The sequence below is a fragment of the Pectinophora gossypiella genome, chromosome 1, assembly GCF_024362695.1.
Source record: "Pectinophora gossypiella chromosome 1, ilPecGoss1.1, whole genome shotgun sequence".
Lineage (NCBI taxonomy): Eukaryota > Metazoa > Arthropoda > Insecta > Lepidoptera > Gelechiidae > Pectinophora > Pectinophora gossypiella.
In genome coordinates, this window is record NC_065404.1 from 16,863,838 (window position 1) to 16,884,674 (window position 20,837).

Sequence of the window (20,837 nt, forward strand, 5' to 3'; positions counted from 1 at the left end):
ATGAAGCGGCTTCCTGACACGAAGCGAAAATAGGCAGATACACTTTGTTTATTGAATACTCCAATATAATAACACTCGCGAATGTCTTCCGACTAACTTAATGCGATCATTAACCACAAAACACCACTTCGTATTAATTATTTAGATCATTCAATGAAGAAAGCAACTGTCCCGTTCCCGCGTCCCGCCAAAAAGCCTCGCTTATAACATTTTTTTTTTTTTTTTGGTTATTTTGTCCGTAGGACAGGCAAAGGGATCATAGCCCATACAGCCAAGTCATGTGTTATATTTATTTATATATTTTTAGTTATAAAATTCATAGGTTTAAACCAAGTCTGGCGTATTTTTACAAAATTAAGGCCGAAGCCAATTCTTAGTTTGATTTCAGAATTAAGGCCGAAGCCATGTCTTAGTTTGTTTTAAAAATTAAGGCCGAAGCCAAGTCTTATATTATTTTCAAATTAAGGCCGAAGCCAAGTCTTAGTTTGTTTTCAAAATTAAGGCCGGAGCCAAGTCTTATATTGTTTTCAAATTAAGGCCGAAGCCAAGTCTTTTATTGTTTTCAAAATTAAGGTCGAAGCCAAGTCTTCCTCGCTTATAACATTTGGTACTGTTTTGTGTTTTGACAAAATCTAGACGTTTATGAAAGAAGCTATTTTTTATAGAAGGACATTTTTTCTTTAATTATTTTTTTATTTTAATTATTATGTAATTTTCTGAATTAATTTTACTGATTTTACTTTGATTTTACTACAAATAATTTGTTTACAGAAAATACTATTTATATAATTTCCTTGAGTAGATAAGTTGAGTGCTACAAAAATGATACATAGCTTATCATATAAACACAAATTTCGTTCTGAAAGAAGTCTCGTCGGAGACGATGGGATCTAAAATTCAAAACCAAAACATTGAACAAACAAAGATAGAAAAAGCTAATTTAAAGCAGAATTTAATTACCCATTTCTTTACATGTTTTAAATCAAAATTATATTCTTCCATTTGGCGTACATATTCTTTTTAAACTGAGCACTCCAAGCACTGCTCGCCAACGAGACTTTCGCACACACTTTCCAACGTCATAAAAAAAATTCGTCAAACGTCAACAAACTGAGACGATTCGTATTTGCGGAAATATGTCAAATTAATTTAATTCGATTTTGTAAGACAAAATGAATCATGAAGATATAAAATCGGTGGTACAAGAGAAGTTTTTATCTAGTGAACGAGTAACGGCGTTTCTATGTGACGCCAAAGTGTTCCATCATGAATGGATGAAGAAAGACCGACTTGTGGCCATCGTCGAATATGGAGATGAAAAAGCTGTATTCTGTTTGCATACGTCTTGCTACCCACCCAAGTCCTTTACGGACTTATCAATAGAGATAGTGCTGCCTATCGACAGCAGCTTCAAATGTGAAATAGATAACAAGCCGTCCGACTCCGAAGCCGTGTTGTATCTAAACCTGCAATCTCGTAATTTAAAGTATAAGTTTGAAATTCAAATGACCCCACGAGTTGACAACTTCGTCGATGACTTGTTTCGAGGAATAGAAGCCGTTAACAAGCTGGCCACTCAGCCAGAGTTCGTGTGGCTCAAGAAGTACAGTGGTAAAAGTGAGGATGAAATTATAGCCCAAACTATGGTCCTGCCGAGAAGCGGGGTAGCCCACACGCAGGGCCCTCCGCCTGTCGCCATACGGGAGAGCCTAATCAAACGCAAAATGTCTGATAAAGAAAAGGAGTACACTTACACCAAAAAATTTACTGTCTTCTGTGGTACATGGAATGTGAATGACAAATCACCCGTAATCCCATTAAAAACCTGGCTGAGCATTGACAAAGAGCCTCCAGACATTTATGCAGTTGGATTCCAAGAGCTTGACTTATCTAAGGAAACCTTTCTCTTTGACCAGACGTTGCGAGAAGATGAGTGGTACAATGCTGTAGTGGCCAATGTGGATCCGAGAGCTAAATATGTGAGGGTTGAGCGCGTGAGACTTGTTGGTATGATGCTCATTGTTCTCATCAAGCAGAAGCACATGGCTCATGTACGTAATGTTGTCTGTGATACCGTAGGAACAGGAATTATGGGTAAAATGGGAAACAAGGGGGGAGTATCAATAAGAATGGACCTCCACAACACATCCATGTGTTTTGTCAACTCACATCTGGCTGCACATGTTGAGGAGTATGAGAGGAGAAATCAAGATTTCAGGGACATATGTAACAGAACCAGATTTGTGCAGCCAAACCAAACACCCAAAGCAATTAAAGACCATGACCAAATATACTGGCTGGGAGACTTAAATTACCGTATAACAGACCTTGACCCCACTAGTGTAAAGAAACTAGTGAGTGAAAACAATTTTGCACCAGTTCTAGAATGGGACCAGTTGAGACAACAACACAAAAACAACAATGTGTTTGCAGGGTATACTGAAGGCACAATTAACTTCAAGCCCACATACAAATATGACCCGGGCACTGATAACTGGGACTCCAGTGAGAAGAACCGTGCCCCTGCGTGGTGTGACCGGATATTCTGGAAAGGGGAGAACATCACCCAACTGGCCTACAGGAGTCATCCCACCCTGAACATCAGCGATCACAAACCAGTTTCGGCTGCATTCAGTTCATCAGTCAAAATAATAGATGAGGAAAAATACAGGAAAGTATATGAGGAAGTCATAAAACAACTTGATAAAATGGAAAATGAATTAATTCCACAAGTTAAAGTGGATGTCACTGAAATAGATTTTGGCACAGTTCGATATCTAGAACTGCAAGTACGCACCATCACAATAAAGAATGTTGGCAAGTTACCTGTAGAGTTCGAGTTTATTAAAAAGTTAGATGAAACAAGCTTCTGCAAGGAGTGGCTCATCGTTGAACCTTACAAAAAATGTATCTGTGCTGATGAATCATGTGAAATACAACTCAAAGTACTTATAAACAAAACTTCAGCTTGCAAAATGAATGCTGGAACTGACAAATTATATGATATTCTAGTGTTGCACTTGTATGGTGGCAAAGACATCTTCATAACAGTCAATGGCACATATCAAAGAAGTTGTTTTGGATGCTCCATAGAGGTGCTTGTGAACTTAAACATGCCAATTAGAGAAGTCCCAGTTGGCAAGCTGATTGAGTTAGAAAACAAACGAGACCAGACACCACCAAGTCAATCTACATATTCCATACCAAAAGAAATTTGGTTCCTAGTGGACCACATTTATTTGCACGGGTTAAAAGAACCAAATTTGTTTGAGCAGCCAGGCCTGCACTCTGAAGTCCTGCAGATCAGGGACTGGCTGGACAGCGGATCAGTAGATCCTATTCCTGGAAGCATCCATTCAGTAGCAGAAGCATTGCTGCTTCTCCTAGAGAGTACAGCTGACCCAATCATCCCATACAACCTGCAGTCTGTATGTCTGCGTGCATCAGCCAACTACTTACAGTGCAAGCAAATTATAATGGAGCTGCCTGAATTTAGGAAGAATGTTTTCCTATATTTATGTGAATTTCTACAAGAAGCATTGCAGCACAGTGCAGAAAATGGTCTAGATGTCAAGACCCTGTCCACACTTTTTGGTGCAATATTTCTGAGAGATAATCCCAATCAAATCCAAGAGCCCCAGTCTAGAATCAACAAACAAGTTATAGACAAAAAGAAGGCGCAATTTGTTTATCATTTCCTTGTCAATGATCACAGTGACTTAATATTTTCAAAATAAGTTATTAATTGTATTACATTATTTTTAATACTCAAGCTAATTTCCATTAGTATTTTAGTTAAATTATTTATTTTATTTCTTATTAGAATAGTCTATTAATATAATTATGACAATGCAAATCTCACTATATAAGTTATATTAACTTTTAAATTACTGTGCAAACATATTTTATGTAATTCCACTGTAAGTCAATCCAAAAATATTTATAGTGAAAAATTCTTAACTGGCAACATTAGCAAAATTAATCTTAATTATTTTTATATTTGTATTGCAGGATGGCCACTATCTGTAATAGTTGCCATTGTAACGAATTTAGATTGAAGTTGTAGTATTTTGTAATAGGCTTTTTGTAATAATTTTAAATGCCAGTTAAGAAATAGGATTATTTGTGATTATTCTTATATTTTTATATGCTGTTTCCTTGAATAACTAAAGTTAGAGACACTTCTTAAAACTAGTACCATAGTTTTAAAAGATATTTACAATACTGTATTTATTCTGGTGATTACTACTGTACAATTTATTGTTATTTTATTCTACTACTTAACAAAGAATGTTGAATTCTTACAATAGGATGTGTGTGACTATTGTGTAATTTTAAAATGCATTTGCTTTTTTGTTAACAGCATTTGTTTTAATTCTAATTTCAACGAATATAAAGTGGCCAATATTATTGTATAGAACTTAGAAGACATCATGAGTTAATATAGATGTCATTACTTATGAACTTTTTAGAATGCCAAAAATGCATTTTTTATAATGAATGCAGATTGCACTGAACTTTATAATCTGTAGATTAATTCCTGGCCAGTGGCGGCCCTAGGACGGTGCGACGTGTGACACCGCACCAGGCGCCGAAAAAAAAGGGGGGGGGGGAGGCAAAATCAATCAAGACTGGTTCACCCTGGCCGCAAGCTAACTTCATCGGGTTAGATTGCGGCCACATAAAACTTTATATAATTGTACCGGGTGGACATAAACAACATTTTTAAAAGATTTATATAGTTAAATTTCGGTGGCCGTAAATGAATCGAAATGTTTTGTATTATAAGGGACTGAAGGGTGCCACTTTGAGGTGTCGCACCACCTAAATATTTTGCTGGGGCCGCCACTGTTCATGCCAATGAATATTGATTCCAAAGTGACGTGACGTGCCGTTCCACTTTGGGAACGTTCCCGGCAGTAAAAGGCGCGAAACTTATGTAAAACGCTTAAACTTAACTTTTAGGCAGAATAGACCAGAGAACAACAAAGAACAATTTGAAAAAAGAAAGCAGCCAGCGTCCTTACTATTAGAGTTTTTAAAAAAGGAACATTCTCGGGAACTTCACTGAATCGATATAGGTATCTATAGTAGGTTTTTTATTTTTAATGCAAACATGTAATGAATGTCCAAAATGTTTACATAGAGATTATACTAAGTGTCTATATTTGTATTGTATTTAAATCCGACAAATATGCCTACTGCACAGTGTCCCAGTTAGTAATCGGAATGTGATACGATTTTTTATTTTTATTAAAAAAATAATTATATATTATACAGGTGTGAGTGACGTCGTAACGAAAACTGAGAGATGATTCAGACCATGACTGAGCTGATATCAAGTGGAATTTTTCGTCGCAAAAGTATGGAACAGAGAATAATTAAAAAATATCACTAAAATCGCAATGAATTCCACTTGATATTAACTCTGGTTAATAGTCTGCGTCATCCCGCTCAGTATTTGTTACGGTGTCACTAACACCCATATATACTTGTATGACTACCTTTAAGTACTTGTACGGAGTGTAAGTAATATCGTAATGAATACTGAGGGGGAGATTCAGCTTATTCTTATGAGTTAATATCAAGAGGAATTTTCCATAACAAAAGTATAACATTGAAAATGATTAAAATACTCAAAAATAATTATGAATTTTGCAATTCCACTTTCATTTTGATATTAACTCAAAGAGTCATGGTCTGAATCATCCCCCTCAGTATCCGTTACGATGTCACTAACACCTTGTATAAAATTATCAATATTTAACCACCTTTTAGAATCTACGTAATATACTTACATCACTATCCCATAGGTGTGGATTTTGTTATTTATATTCCTCTAGGCGCAATTTTATAGAAGAGAGTTGTACCTACTCTGTCTTTGCAATTAACCTCTCGACTTGCAATTTTGGGAAAAATGTTGATATTATAATAATAATTTATTAAATTATGAAATTAAGCGCAAATCTTTATGTATTTTATTTACTTACCATAAGTAATGAAATAAATTATAATTTGATTTCTAAATAAGGAAAGAGCTATTATGCTGAACTACTTACATAAATATGTAAATTCACACCAGCAATCCCTAATGGGGTGGCCAGAGTTACAAGTACGTGATCAAAGAATAATTCGGCCACTTTTGATACAAAGTCCTAAGATGGATATGATGAACTGGTCTAGTGGTCAGCCCATCAACCATATAACAGTTCATAATGTAAGAAAATATAACTGTTTTGCATTCCAACAAAACAATTATTATGTGTGAAATAAAACACACAGTGTATTATGAAGAAGCTGTCTATGAATTTCACCTTTTATAAGATAGAAGAGTACAAACATACCTGAATTCTCCTTGTGTTTGTGTTATCTGTCTCTTTCTTACTCACCGCAAGGCGCCCCCGTCATTCTTCGTCAGGCGCATTACTTGTCAAATCATAGTCTTCATACACCAGCAAGGCACTTTGGTGTACACTGTGTGTTTTATTTCACACATAACAAACCACATCGGTTATATGCCGGCTCCGTATCGGCCACGCGTGCACCCCACTAAATTTATTTAAACTGAAGATACGAAATTCTCCCATGTGTGACTGCGGAACTGAAGAAGGCTCCACAGATCACATTTTCTTCAACTGCCCCTTACAACCTATCTCTTTGTATGATATCCTGCCATCGAAAATTCCCAGGCCCATCAATATGAAATCCCTGCTTTTATACATTAACACGCCTTTCATTAGACTATTTTGTAAATATATTCATAGATGTGATATTAAATTATAATTATCTGTTATACTGACCAATTATTAAATTACTGTTATTAAGTGTGCATTTGTGACGTTTTGTTTTGTCTGTCTGTGTGCTTAATACCGTGTTTTCCTATTTCAGGTAATACAATACTTATCCCTGGAATTGACTTTGGATAAATTTATCAGACATTCTCTATGGACAAGTGTCTTTTCTATACTTGACTCTGGCAGTAATGGTTGTCTTCTATACGACGACCGGTTGCCATTAACCATAAAGTTGAAGTTGAAGTTGAATAATTGTTTTGTTGGAATGCAAAACAGTTATATTATGTGTTCTCATAAAACACACAGTGTATTATGAAGATGTGTTTGTTATCTGCTGGTGAAGTAAGCTTAAACGCTATGTGAATGAATTAAATAGAATATTAATTTAATTAAAACACTTTAGTTTTTTAATTTATTTACTTACTATTGTTCTATAAAGTTATAAAGCAAGTTTAATCAAAAAAAATGCTTTGTATCAGTCTGTGAATTTATCCAATTCTAAACTTATTATAATTAAAATAACAATGAATTAAATTTGTATTATAGTTTTAAACTTAATAAAATTATTTCTTTTGAGTAATCATAATGAGATCTTTTAAGTATCTATTAAAATATACCTTCTTCTTACTTAATAAAGTGACTAACATTAGTAAAGATTTAGAAAATGTAACAAAAATTAGAGTAAACATTTTAAACACTGTTAAAATTAGAATAAAGTAAATCAACATTTTTAACAGTTGCATTTTCTTTAACCTCCCTACGGTAATATTTAGTAAATGTGTCTGAAGATTTCCAATTACCTCGCCTGAGGATTTCTTCGATTGGTCGATTGTCCAGCCAGCTCCTGGAGGCAACTGCAGACCGAACGCTACCTGGAGGTGCATCAATACCAGCCTCTCTAAAAATGCTTTTTATCCAACCGGCGATCATCGTCCTTGTGGCTGGCTTCACTTGCCCCGTTATGGAAATAAATAGACTTGTAATATTACTACTCCTCCGTGCTTCAGATACCGTGATTAGTTGTTGAATATGTTTTATAGGACATATTTTTTCATTTTCATGTTTCTTTAGTATCCAGCCTGACTGTCTGCTTTGACCTGTATCTGTTTTAGACCCAAATTTAGGCCATAGGGTTAGTTGTTCTTGAGAAAATTCCACATTTTCTTGGGATATGTCTAACAGTGTCAAGTCATGAATACGCCTTCCGGAGGCAAGCAAGAGAATAATTGCAGATCTTCTGGATGTATCAAACAAGGAGCCCGAGTTTGGATTAGTTATAAGCCAGTTAAATAATATTTCTGTGTTCCAAATTGGTACTTTCTGTGGCTGTGGCCTGGCATGTGAAATGGCCTTTAAAATTTGATGTACGAAGAAGTTTTTAGATATTTGGTCGTTATTTGCACAGTATGTTGCAACTGCAGATTTGTGCAGTAAAATGGTTTTATATGCCAGCTTGTCCTCCAAATATAATTTGGCCAGGAACCTAGCGACATTATTCCCTTGAGGATATTTTTCATTAACATCGTGACTTTTACACCAAGCTAGCCATCTATTTATAGGTGCACTGTATGTGGTAAGAGTAGAAGCTCGCCAGCTACTATTTAAAAGGTTTCTTTCATTTAAGCTCCAGTGCCCTATTTTGTCTGACCACCCCCAATTTTCCATGCTTGAAGAGCCAGTTTGTCCACTTGAGGTGGACATAGTCCTGTCGTTTGGTCTATTAAGCTGTTCTGTAGGTTGGTGATCGTCATTGGAGCTTCTTGGGCCCGTGCTTGGATGTCCGCCATCCAAAAGCACTGCGGCCACGTTGGTGCTATTAGGATATATGTTCCCCTCGCATCGTTCAGATGAGCCAACACTCTTGGTATCATGCTGGGAGGTGGAAACACCCAGGCTATCCGATAGTTCCATACTTGGGTGAATGCGTCGCAAAAGTTTGCTGACCCGTCTCTGGAGTCTAGCGTAGCGTATTGAGGGACGACTGCCGTCCTTTTGGACGCGAACAGGTCGATATCGGGCACACCCCACTTTTTGAATATGGCCTCCGAGGCCTGGGGTAACAAGTGCCACTCTGGAACTGGTCGATTTCTCGACAAGCGATCCGCGATTCCATTTAACCTTCCCGGAAGGTATGCGGCCGACAGCATGAGATTGAGCTGCTCGGTTAGTTCCATTAGTTTTGTGGTAAGTTCCAGCAGACTTAGCGACTTGGTACCCCCTTCGTTGCGTATGTAAGCAACAAGGGTTCGATTGTCTGATTGTATCAGTACATGAGCATTTATTAATTGTTTTTGTTCTAGTTTTATGGCTCTGTACACTGCATACAGTTCTTTTTTGTTTGAGTGCCAACCTTGTTGGTGAGGTAACCAAGTTCCTGCTAAGTGTAGGTTGTTGAGGTGAGCTCCCCAGCCCGCATCCGCTGCGTCTGTTGTTAGAAAGTGAGTCACCTTGCTCTTGTGTAGAGGAATGGAACTTTTGTTTATATTTTTTAGCCACCAAGTCAGGTCTTGATGTACATTTTGGGGTATAGTTTTTCTCTGCCTTGGTCTGCCTTTGAATTGTTTGAGAAAAATTTGCATCCGTCGACATTTCAACCTCCCCTGAGGTATTGTAAAATTTGCAAAGTTTAGTTGCCCTAACAGAGACTGTGTCTCTTTTTGATTTATGTTGTTTTTTTTTTTAAAGTTTTGTTATTGTCATCTTTATCTTTTGTATTTTCTTTAAAGGTAGTGCAATTGTTTTTAATTCCGTATCCCACACTAGGCCCAGATACTCTAGTTTGTGTTGTGGGTTCAGAACTGACTTGCCATAATTTATGCGCCAGCCTAAGTTCTCTAGGACTCTTAAGGTTTCCGCAACCTGGTCCACTAGTGTGAGATGGTCTTGATTGACTATCAAAAAATCGTCCAGATAAACAACAAGACGCATTCCCTTTTTTCGAAGGGTCTCCGCGACCCAGTTGGAAACCGCTGCGAAAGTCCGTGGAGCTGAAGACAGGCCAAATGGAAGTGCCGTTAACTGCAGTATTTCCCCATTGTAAATTATGCGCAGAAAGCGTCTGTGACTTGAAGCAATTGGCAAATGAAAATATGCCTGTTGGAGGTCTATTTTCACTAGCCAATCGTTGTTCTGAAGAAATTCCCTCACATCCACTTGGGAAATTAATTGGAAATGTTTTGTAAACACATGGTTGTTCAGGCCCCTCAGATCGAATATGGGTCGGACACTTCCATCTGGCTTTGGTCTCAGAAATATCTTCGAATGGAAACCCGCATTGGTCTCTATAGGTTGTTCCAATACCTTTTTGTTTTTTAGGTCGTTTATTACTAGAGTCATGTCCGGTGTTGTTTTCGTTGTAAAGTTTTTTATCACATTTTTGTTGGGATATTGTAATGGAGGGTGTGTTAAGAAAGGGATGCGACCCTTCGTTATTAACTTTAGTATAAATGGATTGGCTCCTAACTCTATCCATGCTGAAACATGATCTTTCAGGCACCCCCCCTGGAATTCTTTCTGATAATAGTCATTTTTGTTTACCACTGGACTCTCCAACACCAACATTGGTGTTGAAGCCTTTACGAAAGTTATTTGCCTTTTTGTTAAATTTATTCTTTTTCTCATGTTTAGCTTTTTTGTCAATATGGTCTTGTTTTTTGTAATTATTATGAAATTTGTTTGAAGCTGTGGTAGGTTTTTGTTTAGTTTGCACAATAGGTTGTAACCATGAACGAACTCCTCCTAAAGATTGAATTACATTAGTGAGGGCCTCTTTTTCAAATAAGTATTCAGAACTGGGTGGAATATTTTGGAGCATAGCTTTTAAATTTGGATTAGAAATTTCTTTTAGTATGCGTTCTCGACGAATCTCAATACTTTCTGCTCTTTTCCCACAAGTAATTTGCATAAGTGTTTCGAAACTCTTATAAGAAGGAGAGCCTGGACCAAATACAGCAGTGAATTTATCAAATAAAGTTGTTGCATTTAAGTCGTTACGGTTTGCTGAAGCCCAGTCAATAATACCTTGTAGTCCAGACTGCAATAATTGTCTCTGTTCTAAAATGTTATTGGACATTCCTGCTAACAGTTGGTCAGTAGATGCCAAATAGTCTTTTGTTTTAGTGATATTACAAAATTCTTCATTGACCCTCAGGCCGATAAAACCTGGAGTGGCAACATAGGATTGTAATGCTTTCTTGTACCTGATTCCTTTCCATCCCTGACTATTAAACTGTTGCAGTTGCGAAAGTTCACTAAGCCTATCCTTATCAGCTGTTGGTATTATCTTTTTTTCATCAAAATCTAGCTTGATAGATCCCAAAGAAAGATTGGATGTTGATGGAGTGGTGGGATTTGTGAGAAACGGTGTTTGATTTTGTTCGAACCTACTAGAACTAGGTCCCGGTTGATCAATGTTACTCTGAGAAGTATCAGTAGCGGATAAACACTGCGGTAACTGTGTGAGATAACCTGATATAAACCCTACTTGTTGGATCAACGAGTCTATTCGCGGGTCTGAGAAGTTATTACATTTTCTCCGCTTATTAGGAGGCACCGAAGCAGAGCTTTCCTCATCCTCCGAAGAAGAGGAAGAGCTCTCTTCGTCTGTTGATTGCCGGCACTCCGCGGGGCGAGAGTCGCGGTCTCCATCCGAAGCACCGGTAGTCTCCCGTAGCTCAGATTCGCTCATTATTAAAGTGTACTCACCGACACTCGCTATTCCAACACAAAAAATCCAAATATTGATAGTTTTACACTGTTAAAACACTATAATTGCGCACAGAAAAAACTTAACGTGCATTTCGCGGCGAAATTCTTAAACGCTATGATTTGACAAGTAATGCGCCTGACGAAGAATGACGGGGGCGCCTTGCGGTGAGTAAGAAAGAGACAGATAACACAAACACAAGGAGAATTCAGGTATGTTTGTACTCTTCTATCTTATAAAAGGTGAAATTCATAGACAGCTTCTTCATAATACACTGTGTGTTTTATGAGAACACATAATACATCATCCCTCTGGGAAGATAAGTAGCTGAAAAATAATCCATTCCATGTTATTCTTTGCTCCCCTCAAAATTTCGCATCAAAAATGCCTGCAAATTGTGTTTTTTATTATTTTTTCCTGTTTTCTCCTTTAGAAATCCAGGCGTGAGTTAGGACAGCTTTTATAATTTTACTGATTTTACTTTTTACATAATCCTATTAGCTTTTGAAACGAATCGCTAACGAAAGATAATCGATTTCTGAACGATCTCCGTAGATCACCGGTCGATGGCGGACGTAAGCGCGCTAAATTTGATTTCAGCCAATCGCCGCGCAGTGAACGGTCGTTGTCAAATCAAACCAAAGCCAGATCTTGTTGAAAACATTTCATAGCTGAACCGATTTACTTCACATCCTGTCCTTTGTTTGAAATTCATAAAATAACTGTTTCAACGCTCGGTTAAAAGTTAAAAGTCGTTGTTTTATTAAGATTTGTTTATAATTCATCGATCTCTAGAGCTTAGCAGACGTGTTTTGGCTTAAGTTTTAAATTTCTTTGTGCTCCTGTTCGCAATGGAAGTTGAAACAAAATGTAAGTATTCTTGTTTTATTGTTATTATATTTTACCAAAATTGGTATTTGTAGAGCTAACAAATTGCATATATTCACGTTATTACATAAATGCTGTTCCTTTTAATCTAAACAAAGCGTCAAGTGTAATTTTGTTTATTTACTTCTTTTCCCAGCTCGCCCGTTAGGCCCGTATCCGTATCAGTTTTTATACTATTACACGTTTGTTTTTATTATAATAAGTGATTTTATAGATTTAAATTAAACCTCAATAACTTATTACAACTCCAAATAAACAATCCTATACCTAAAAATGAAAAAACAATTATTAAAAAAAAACTTTTAGATGATGATGATTTGTGGGTAGCATAGGAATAGGAATTAATAGAATAGGTAATCCTATAAAACCCGATAAAAAACTGATATTGCCGAAAAAAAGGGAATTTTTGAAAAATTTCACAAATCCAGCTTTCATAATAATTTCACTCGAAAATTCAGCTGTCCATGGCTCATACAAATTCAATCAAAATTTAAAGTCCCAACTCATAGTGCCCCCTTAGTTACACTCCAACCTATTTTTATCTCAATTTATTAGACTAGTTTTTTTTTAAGAACTTTGATCAAATTATTTAGGTATCTACCTACTAGAAAATTCTTATAAGATTTTAGGTATCTTATTTTTTTTCTCTAAAGTGCTGGTGGGAAAATGCTATTATCTATTTTTGCAGGAGAGACGAAAACAATGTAGGTGTTTCACATTTGTTTAGATAAAACTTTATTCTTTTTTAAAACATTTATTTTATAAGGAAACATGGTCTTATAATTAGTAGGAGGTAACAGGAGTTTTCTTTGAAGCATGACAATGCAAAGCAAAATTTATTTTTGTATACTTTTTGTGTATATAAAAATAAAAGAAAAAAAGACATATGGTATAATATAATAATTATGTTTAACGGGAATATTGGGAGATCATGTGCATGCATCTGTAGGTGTAATGGGGTCTTACACCTAGCAAATAAAAGACTCCATTCGTGTAGTAAAATGAATTGTCTTTTTATTTTCGAAATACCTAATTATATGTACAAAATGTGTACGCAACTAGTCGTAGGTTTGCGCAGTATGCATCTAAGTGTGTATATGAAAATATGTCTTATATTTGCAGTAAATTTTTAATTTTAAATAATTTTAACATGGGCCTTCTTGTATTATAGCTAAATCTACCTACGTAATTACCCGACTGCGGCGAAACAAAAAGAGGGTTATTTACTTTATTTACACAGTTAGTTTTTATAATGACAAGTTTAATTACATAGTCTCCGCTTACCCCAGTGGGAAATAGGCGTGAGTTTAGAATATGTAATATATGTTAATTTTTATAAAAAAATCTTTTATATCAATGAGTAAAACTGTATGTTATGTTAAGTCGGTTTATGTGTTTTAGGTAATAGATATGTATGATCCATCATTCAAGTATAAAATGCTCTACATACATATGGTAATTTCCATCTATAGATTATACCTAGTCTGTATTATTTAAATAAAAAAGAAATCGGAATCATTTATTCAACATAATTATCATAGATAAACTTGTTGAAGGTCAATTTATCATTTGAATTATGGCTGAGGAGAAATGACAAGAAACTGCAACAGCAACACGTCTTTTTAATCAAAATAGGTGTATACATTACAACTAATCACAACTTATTTAATAACTAGAGGGACACATTTAATACCATGCCTTTTTTACATAAAGTAATCTTCACATGAGCTTCAAATTTATTTTCTGACAAATGCAAAATATTGTCTATCTACATAACGCCAAAAAAAAAATATTAGTATAAAATATGTCCGTAAGTTGTATTCGGATGACTTGTGGCTCTGCCCACCCCAAAAAGAATCGCCAATATTAAGCAGGTAGCTAAATAAAAACCACGTCCATTCCACCCGGTAAAAAAGTTCCGTTCGTAGGTAATTTCTAAGAAGCAAAAAGATGTACTTCTGTACGTAGTACTATTATTTATTGTGTGGTATAGGTCACAAGTTCATTATCATATGTAATTTTTCCAACAACGATGTTTTTAAAGATAATCGACGGCGGTTGAACCGGTCTCCATTTATCAGTCAGGCCAATAAGAAAGTGTGTTTTGCGCATGCGTGTGTCATCCTCCAACCGCTCGCGAAGGACAGCTTGCAACGGTCGTGTGACTCACGCTATTCTATATTTGAACTTTATCCGCCATTTTTGGAACGACATTTACTGGCCAGTTCCTAGTGCCATAATTTGTGGATTTAAGATTCTTATAACATATTTGGAGTGTGTAATTTCTGGATTGCTTTGTTCTTGTTGTCTCGTTATTAATAACTATTGTATTCTTTGTTTTGGTTTATCTTTGTATAGCCTGCAAATGTACAGATCGACATAGATGCTATCAGAGCTTCTACTTTTTAATGTCCCCCGACCGACAGTCATCGTACCTACCTATATCCGAATACGAACGAACGCTAATTTCCATATTTATTACTAGATTTATCCTGTACCTAATCAGAATTAGAATTCAAAACTAAGTGGGTACTTTGTTATTGTTTTGGATGAAATTTTTTTAAAAATAAGATCGGTAGATTGCTCATCTTTAAAGATAGGATGGGGTTTCATGGGTAATCAATAATTTACTCACCCTATATAGATTATTATTTATATAATGGTATAAATGGGAGGGTAAATAATGGTATAAATGGGAATTTGCCCAAATAGATTGATTGCGATACCTTTCAGAATAAATACGTGTGCCCGACTATCTTCTCTGAAATGAATGCCTACGATATTTTCATCACAATAGAGTGCATAATTAATTCTCATACATCGGCGTTGTAGCCGGGCGTTGACCCCCGATCTCTTTTCTCCCTGCATGCATTGTTTCCGGCTAATAGACCGTGGAAACGATACAATACACTTTATTGTACGTAAACACTACGTAAAGGACGATATAGTTATTTCGACGTCTATTTGTACACGTGTTAGCGACACACGGCCTCCGTGATCCAGTGGTTGAGCTTTGGGCTCACGATCCGAAGGCCCCGAGTTCGAACCCCGGTGTCATGGAGTCAGAATATTGAGAAAAGTTCATTAATTTTATAATACGCATAGAAACTATGTTATGTGTCTTGTTGTCAGTACGTAACTAAAATATTAACTACCCCCTTAAAATCTGATCCCGTCAAATTGCAAACTGCCTCAAGAGGCCTTTGAATTCTACGCCCAATTTAAAATGTTATTAAATTGACACTAAGAGTCCCGTTCTGGGGAGAGCCTTGATTAAAGAACGAGGGGGCAGAAGCAATCGGTTTAAGGCGGCGAGGTGGCAGGCAAATCCAATACAATTGGCTGGGGTAATACAATTTTTACCTCGCCGCTTAATCGGCCGTTCCCGGTAACTTTATTCATTTGCTCCTGTAAAAAAAAATACCTAAAATGAACAACAAACTCCCATTTGGAAGATATCGCAAGGAATGTACCCGCCAGGAGAGTGTCAGGATCGAAGTAAATGGAATTCTATAGTCTCTGCTTACCCCGGAGGGAAATAGGCGTGAGTTTATGTATGTATGTACCCGCCAAGTAAATATTGACCGGTCAATGTTTGTGTAAACATAAACAAACAAGGACATTCCCAGAGAGGAAATTAAGAAATTGTCGGCGTGTGAATAGGCATTTATCTTTTGATTAAGGAGGAAAAATATTGCGCAGACATCCGTTGCGGCGACGCGTTCACCCCGGCTTGATTAAAAGAATGAGGAAGCAAATATAATCTCGTTTGTCGCGGGTAAACGAATTATTCAAGAGAAAGAAATTGTTAAACATCTCACCACGGCGGCCCGGGTTTTGCAAAAACTTCCGACTCAGTCAACCTAACTGTATTTGCGTTGTTTGTAAAATTTCTCAGATTTGCGCGACCAGAACGAATGGGGCGTAATTCAACTCATTTTACAAAGCTGCCAATTATATGGCTTCTGGAAATGACTACGATCACTCAACAGCACGCGATATTCAAACACCAAACAATTTGAACACTATTCTTTAGATTTGGCTACATTATTACTATTGTAAAGTTATCCATGGTTCGCACAAAGGGGGCGGACGCTTCTAGGCTTTTATGTGAAAGTTGTATGCAAAAAGTGGTGAATCATTGACTTTCGTCGGGTGATAATAATCGATCATTCTAATTACGCCCTCGATATTCTATTCACACGGAATCGAGTGCGATTTAGCCTGTCCTCCTACGCTGCTTTCTAGATTTTCGGTACATTGAACGACTAAGCTATACGGAAGTAGGGTTGACTAATGTCTTCAAGACAACACAGGCATAGAATAAAGGATAATAACGGTAACTGTCCGCCCCGCAGCAATTCGTACCGGGCGCCGACCTCACCTCCTCTGGGTTTTACTTTAGTCTCAAAATATGGCCGCAACCGCTAAGGAGTAAGAGGAACAGCGCGTGTCTCAACACAAAAAAATGTCAACGGTCGCGACGTCTGACGATCGGGCCAACCCACATAACATAAGCACAACTATAAAGACGACTTTTTCTGCCCGACTTCATACATGCAGCCCTGCGTACGCGCAATGAAAGCAGTCGGTACAGTCGCCATATAAGGCGGGCGTGGGCGCTGGCTGCGCCTACGCCGCTGTGCCGAATTCCCCTGCATTGCGGGTACTTGTTTATTTTTGCATACAACCGCCGGTCGAGCCGGCTTGCGACTTGTTACTTGGATTTCAAAACTAATGGGACGTTAAATTATTGTCACTTAATAACATAAGCTCACGACTTTATCCCAATTAGAAAGAAAGAGAGAAAACGTTTATGATAAAGGGACATCAGAGTAACATAAAAAACAAAACGCGGACTAACACCATTGGTTTGTCAAGAGGTCGCAAGATGAACTAAGTACCCAGACCTCACCGAGCCTTCTGCTAGACCTACTTGATAGAGGAATCATTTAATCTATGTATATGTACGTTTGTCAAAAACCAAACCATAACGCGACATGGCATCACGCTTGTATTACCTAATGGGTAGGTAGTGGCGTATAGTATATATACACCCACTCCTCGGTAGCTATGTTTATTAAGGCTGCGTTTCCATTAACGCGGAGCTGTGCGGAGAGGACCGGAGATGTTCAGGAAGCGACCTATCACCGTGGGGGAGAGAGTGACAGAGCGTCTTCGTTTTTCGCTCTCTCGAACGCTGTGATTGGTCAAATCCACTCATTTCCGCTTTTCTCCGCCCATCTCCGCGTCAGTAGAAACCCGGCCTAAGTCCCATGTAACAGGGGGCGAACTTATTGCCATTACCCGGGCGTAATACTGGAAACCACGTGATAACAAAAATCGGAGATCTTCTTATCGTATGGGTTGTGTGGACTACCAACCTCATCAACCATGGTGTCAGGGTTATTACTGACTCGTCAAAGACCCCAAACATGGCGCAACATGGCTCGTGTAATGTAACGACTACATACCTACATCAGTAAGTAGTAACCGGGACCAACGGCTTAACGTGCCTTCCAGGTCGATGTTTTTTTACTAAAAGTCCGGCCAAGTTGGTCAAATTTATAATAAGACACGTTAAAAAAATACAAGTTTTGATGAGACACGTTTCCAAGCTAACGACTTTTGAGCTAATTGTTAAATGAATAATGACATTATGTCTGCAACGGTCGAGTACCCGAACAATAAATTCTCAGTCTATTTGGTGATTCAATTCAAAGAACTCTATGTTATTATCGTCATCAACTTTTTGCGCCGATGACTAACAGAAAATTACACTAATCGTGTTCACCGGTTTTGCTTCGGATACACTAATGGCTTGTTTACACAGTGCGAGTTACCGGGGTGAATGATCTAGTGCAACTAGTTCAGTTAGTGTCAATTGTGAACCTATGATCACATAGCGCAAAACACGTAAGCGCCTATTTGAAAAATCACATTAGGATGTGATTATATCGCTATTATACGCGCAGTACGGTCACGAGTACTAATATGTGTACACTTTAAAACCATGTCACATTAACTTTCTTGACAAATAAACCGTAAGTTGTAAGATAGTGCGACAGGGTTTTAAAGTGGGTACATGATATTGCTTATGACTGTACCTGTATCAGAAGTTCAAGATAGCCTGAGTAGATTTTTCAATTTATTTGCTACTGCATCAATCTAAGTACACAAAAATGACTTTATACTGCCTTGGGCAGAATAACATAACACAAACATAAACTGTATACGTCCCACTGCTGGGCACAGGCCTCCCCTCAATCAACCGGAGGGGCAGAATAGTTATTCAGTATTCGTTAAGGTGTCACTAACACCCTGTATAAAATACTAATAATAATACTGTGTAAACGAGCCATAAGATTTCAATAGAAAGTTTATATTCAAAAGTACTTACAAAAAGTAACACTGTTTAGTGTTTAGTAATTAACGGTGCGTGTAACGATGTGATTATATCATGCAAATGTAATTGAATATTGATTGAAGATAATCGTGTCTTCTCTATATCTATATTGGTTTTCGAAAAGTACCTAATCTGGAAAGTCCCTTATTAATGTTTGGATCATGGTTTTTTTTAGTTTCGTATGTACCTAGTTACTTGTAAGAGCAAATGTGCTTGGAAGCCCAGTTTTTGTTTCTTTAAGTTAAGTGTTTGGGGCTTGAATCTAGGCTTGAGACGTCTGCCAACATAATAATGTATGAAGATGTTCCATAATTAATTCCATCCAAACTTGCATTACCGTGTAACCCATGCATCAATCATACTCATCGGCTAATTAATTGCCATTAGCTGGTACAACGTGCTCGTTCATCATAAAGGAGATGTACTTACAGTGTGTTTGAACGCATAGAGCAAGTGGCGGCCCTAGCAAAATATTTAGGTAGGGCGAGGTGGCATCCCTCAGAAACATTAAAAAAAAAATATGTTGTTCACGAGCACCCGGTACGAGCAATCTAACCCGATGAAGTTAGCTTGCGGCCCGGGTGAACCAATCTTGGTTGAGTCTTATAGTTTGTACCCGCAATCTTTCAATTTTTTTTTACGTTATTCCTCACCTTATGGTTGTCTGGAAGAAATAGCTTTAAGCGATAAGGCCGCCATTTGCCATGTATTTAGTTAAGAGACTTTTTGTAATTATTTCTTTTTATTTTGGTGCAATAAAGTGTATTTGTATTGTATTGATTTTGGGTTGACGAGGTTGATAATTGATAATCCACCTCACAACCCTATGCATCTTTGAACACACTGTATTACACTGAAACAGCACTTTCATTAGTCGAGGAATCTCTCATAAGTCTCAGACTCAATCATTAATACCAACTTTACTACCGTTGTAAATCCGCCGTAGTAGCTTTTACTAGTTTTTTATTGGGCTTTGGGCCTCCAACTGCCCTTATGTAAGTTATTTAGGTATGGCTAGGGAATAGGTGAACGTAACTCTCCGCAGTGAAGCTTTTTTTTGACGCGACTTATTGTAGATTTGCCACAGATGGCATTAACTATTTGGCCGGCCAAATGGGGAGCGCTGAAGGCTCTCACCCGGTACAACGTTTAAGACAACAGGCCTGAGGGTGCCCAGTTGGGCGTGAACCTCGGGTCAGGGCGTCGTCTGAGAGGAAAAATATTTAAAACAATTAATCGATAAGCGCTGATTGAGGAAAAACGTCGACCACGCCGGCGGGGTCGGTATCGGGGTCCCGAAGTGTTTGGTATCGCGAGTTGATTGGCCGCCTCTATGGCTAGCCGCAGTGAAGCAGCATGTTGAAGTGTTTATGTATGATCCATCTGTTTGATTTGAGAAGTAAGAACAGCTTAAAAGCAGCACCTCGATTTTGTATGTGGGTCGTTCTTTTTTATCCACAATAAAAAGACGTTTTATATAACATCATATAATTATGTCTGTAGAGGACTCTTTAGTGTTAGTCTTTATCTTGGTACTACTTTTCTTTTTTATTCCAAAAAATATTGTGACAGGGTGGCTATTTTCATCGGTGACAGCATTGCGATTTACCACTGTCACAGAATTTTGTGATAAACAATCATCAAGCTACGTTAATCACTAATCGCGGAACTGATAAGATAAATATTTTATTTATGCAGTAATATTAAGAAACAATTGTTACAATGTTAATAAAATATATAACAAAGTCAAATTAAAAATCTACACTAATATAAGATAAATATATTTTGGACAATGGAAAGATTGAATAAAATTCTAAAACCCATAACTTTTTAGAACGAAGGACAGATCATTGTCGATAAAAAAGAAGAACGACCCGTCTACTGCTGTTGATGCACCACTGCATTTATGGCAAATAAAGAATCTTATCTTATCTTATCCTAATAAATAAATGGATTTGGTATTTAGTTACCTTCTGCCCTCCGCGGACACTCCATACAAAAATCTCATTCTTACCGCGTAAGTACAGTTGTGAGCAATATATAC

The 20,837-nt window shown here is 37.3% G+C and overlaps 2 protein-coding genes across 2 annotated transcripts in view; both read left to right on the forward strand.

The window, feature by feature from the left end:
- Positions 1-1,037: 1,037 nt before the first annotated feature.
- LOC126370136 (type II inositol 1,4,5-trisphosphate 5-phosphatase) lies at positions 1,038-4,360 on the forward strand. Its single transcript, XM_050014888.1, has one exon. It carries the CDS (start codon positions 1,173-1,175, stop codon positions 3,735-3,737), a length of 2,565 nt encoding a protein of 854 aa, XP_049870845.1. The 5' UTR covers positions 1,038-1,172; the 3' UTR covers positions 3,738-4,360.
- A 7,773-nt stretch (positions 4,361-12,133) lies between these two features.
- The window catches only part of LOC126370678 (stathmin-4), a 43,780-nt gene continuing 35,076 nt past the window's right edge, over positions 12,134-20,837 (forward strand). The window contains exon 1 of the mRNA XM_050015687.1: positions 12,134-12,369. Within this exon, the coding sequence (XP_049871644.1) occupies positions 12,351-12,369 (19 nt within the window). The 5' untranslated portion in view covers positions 12,134-12,350. The remainder of the gene's footprint in view (positions 12,370-20,837) is intronic.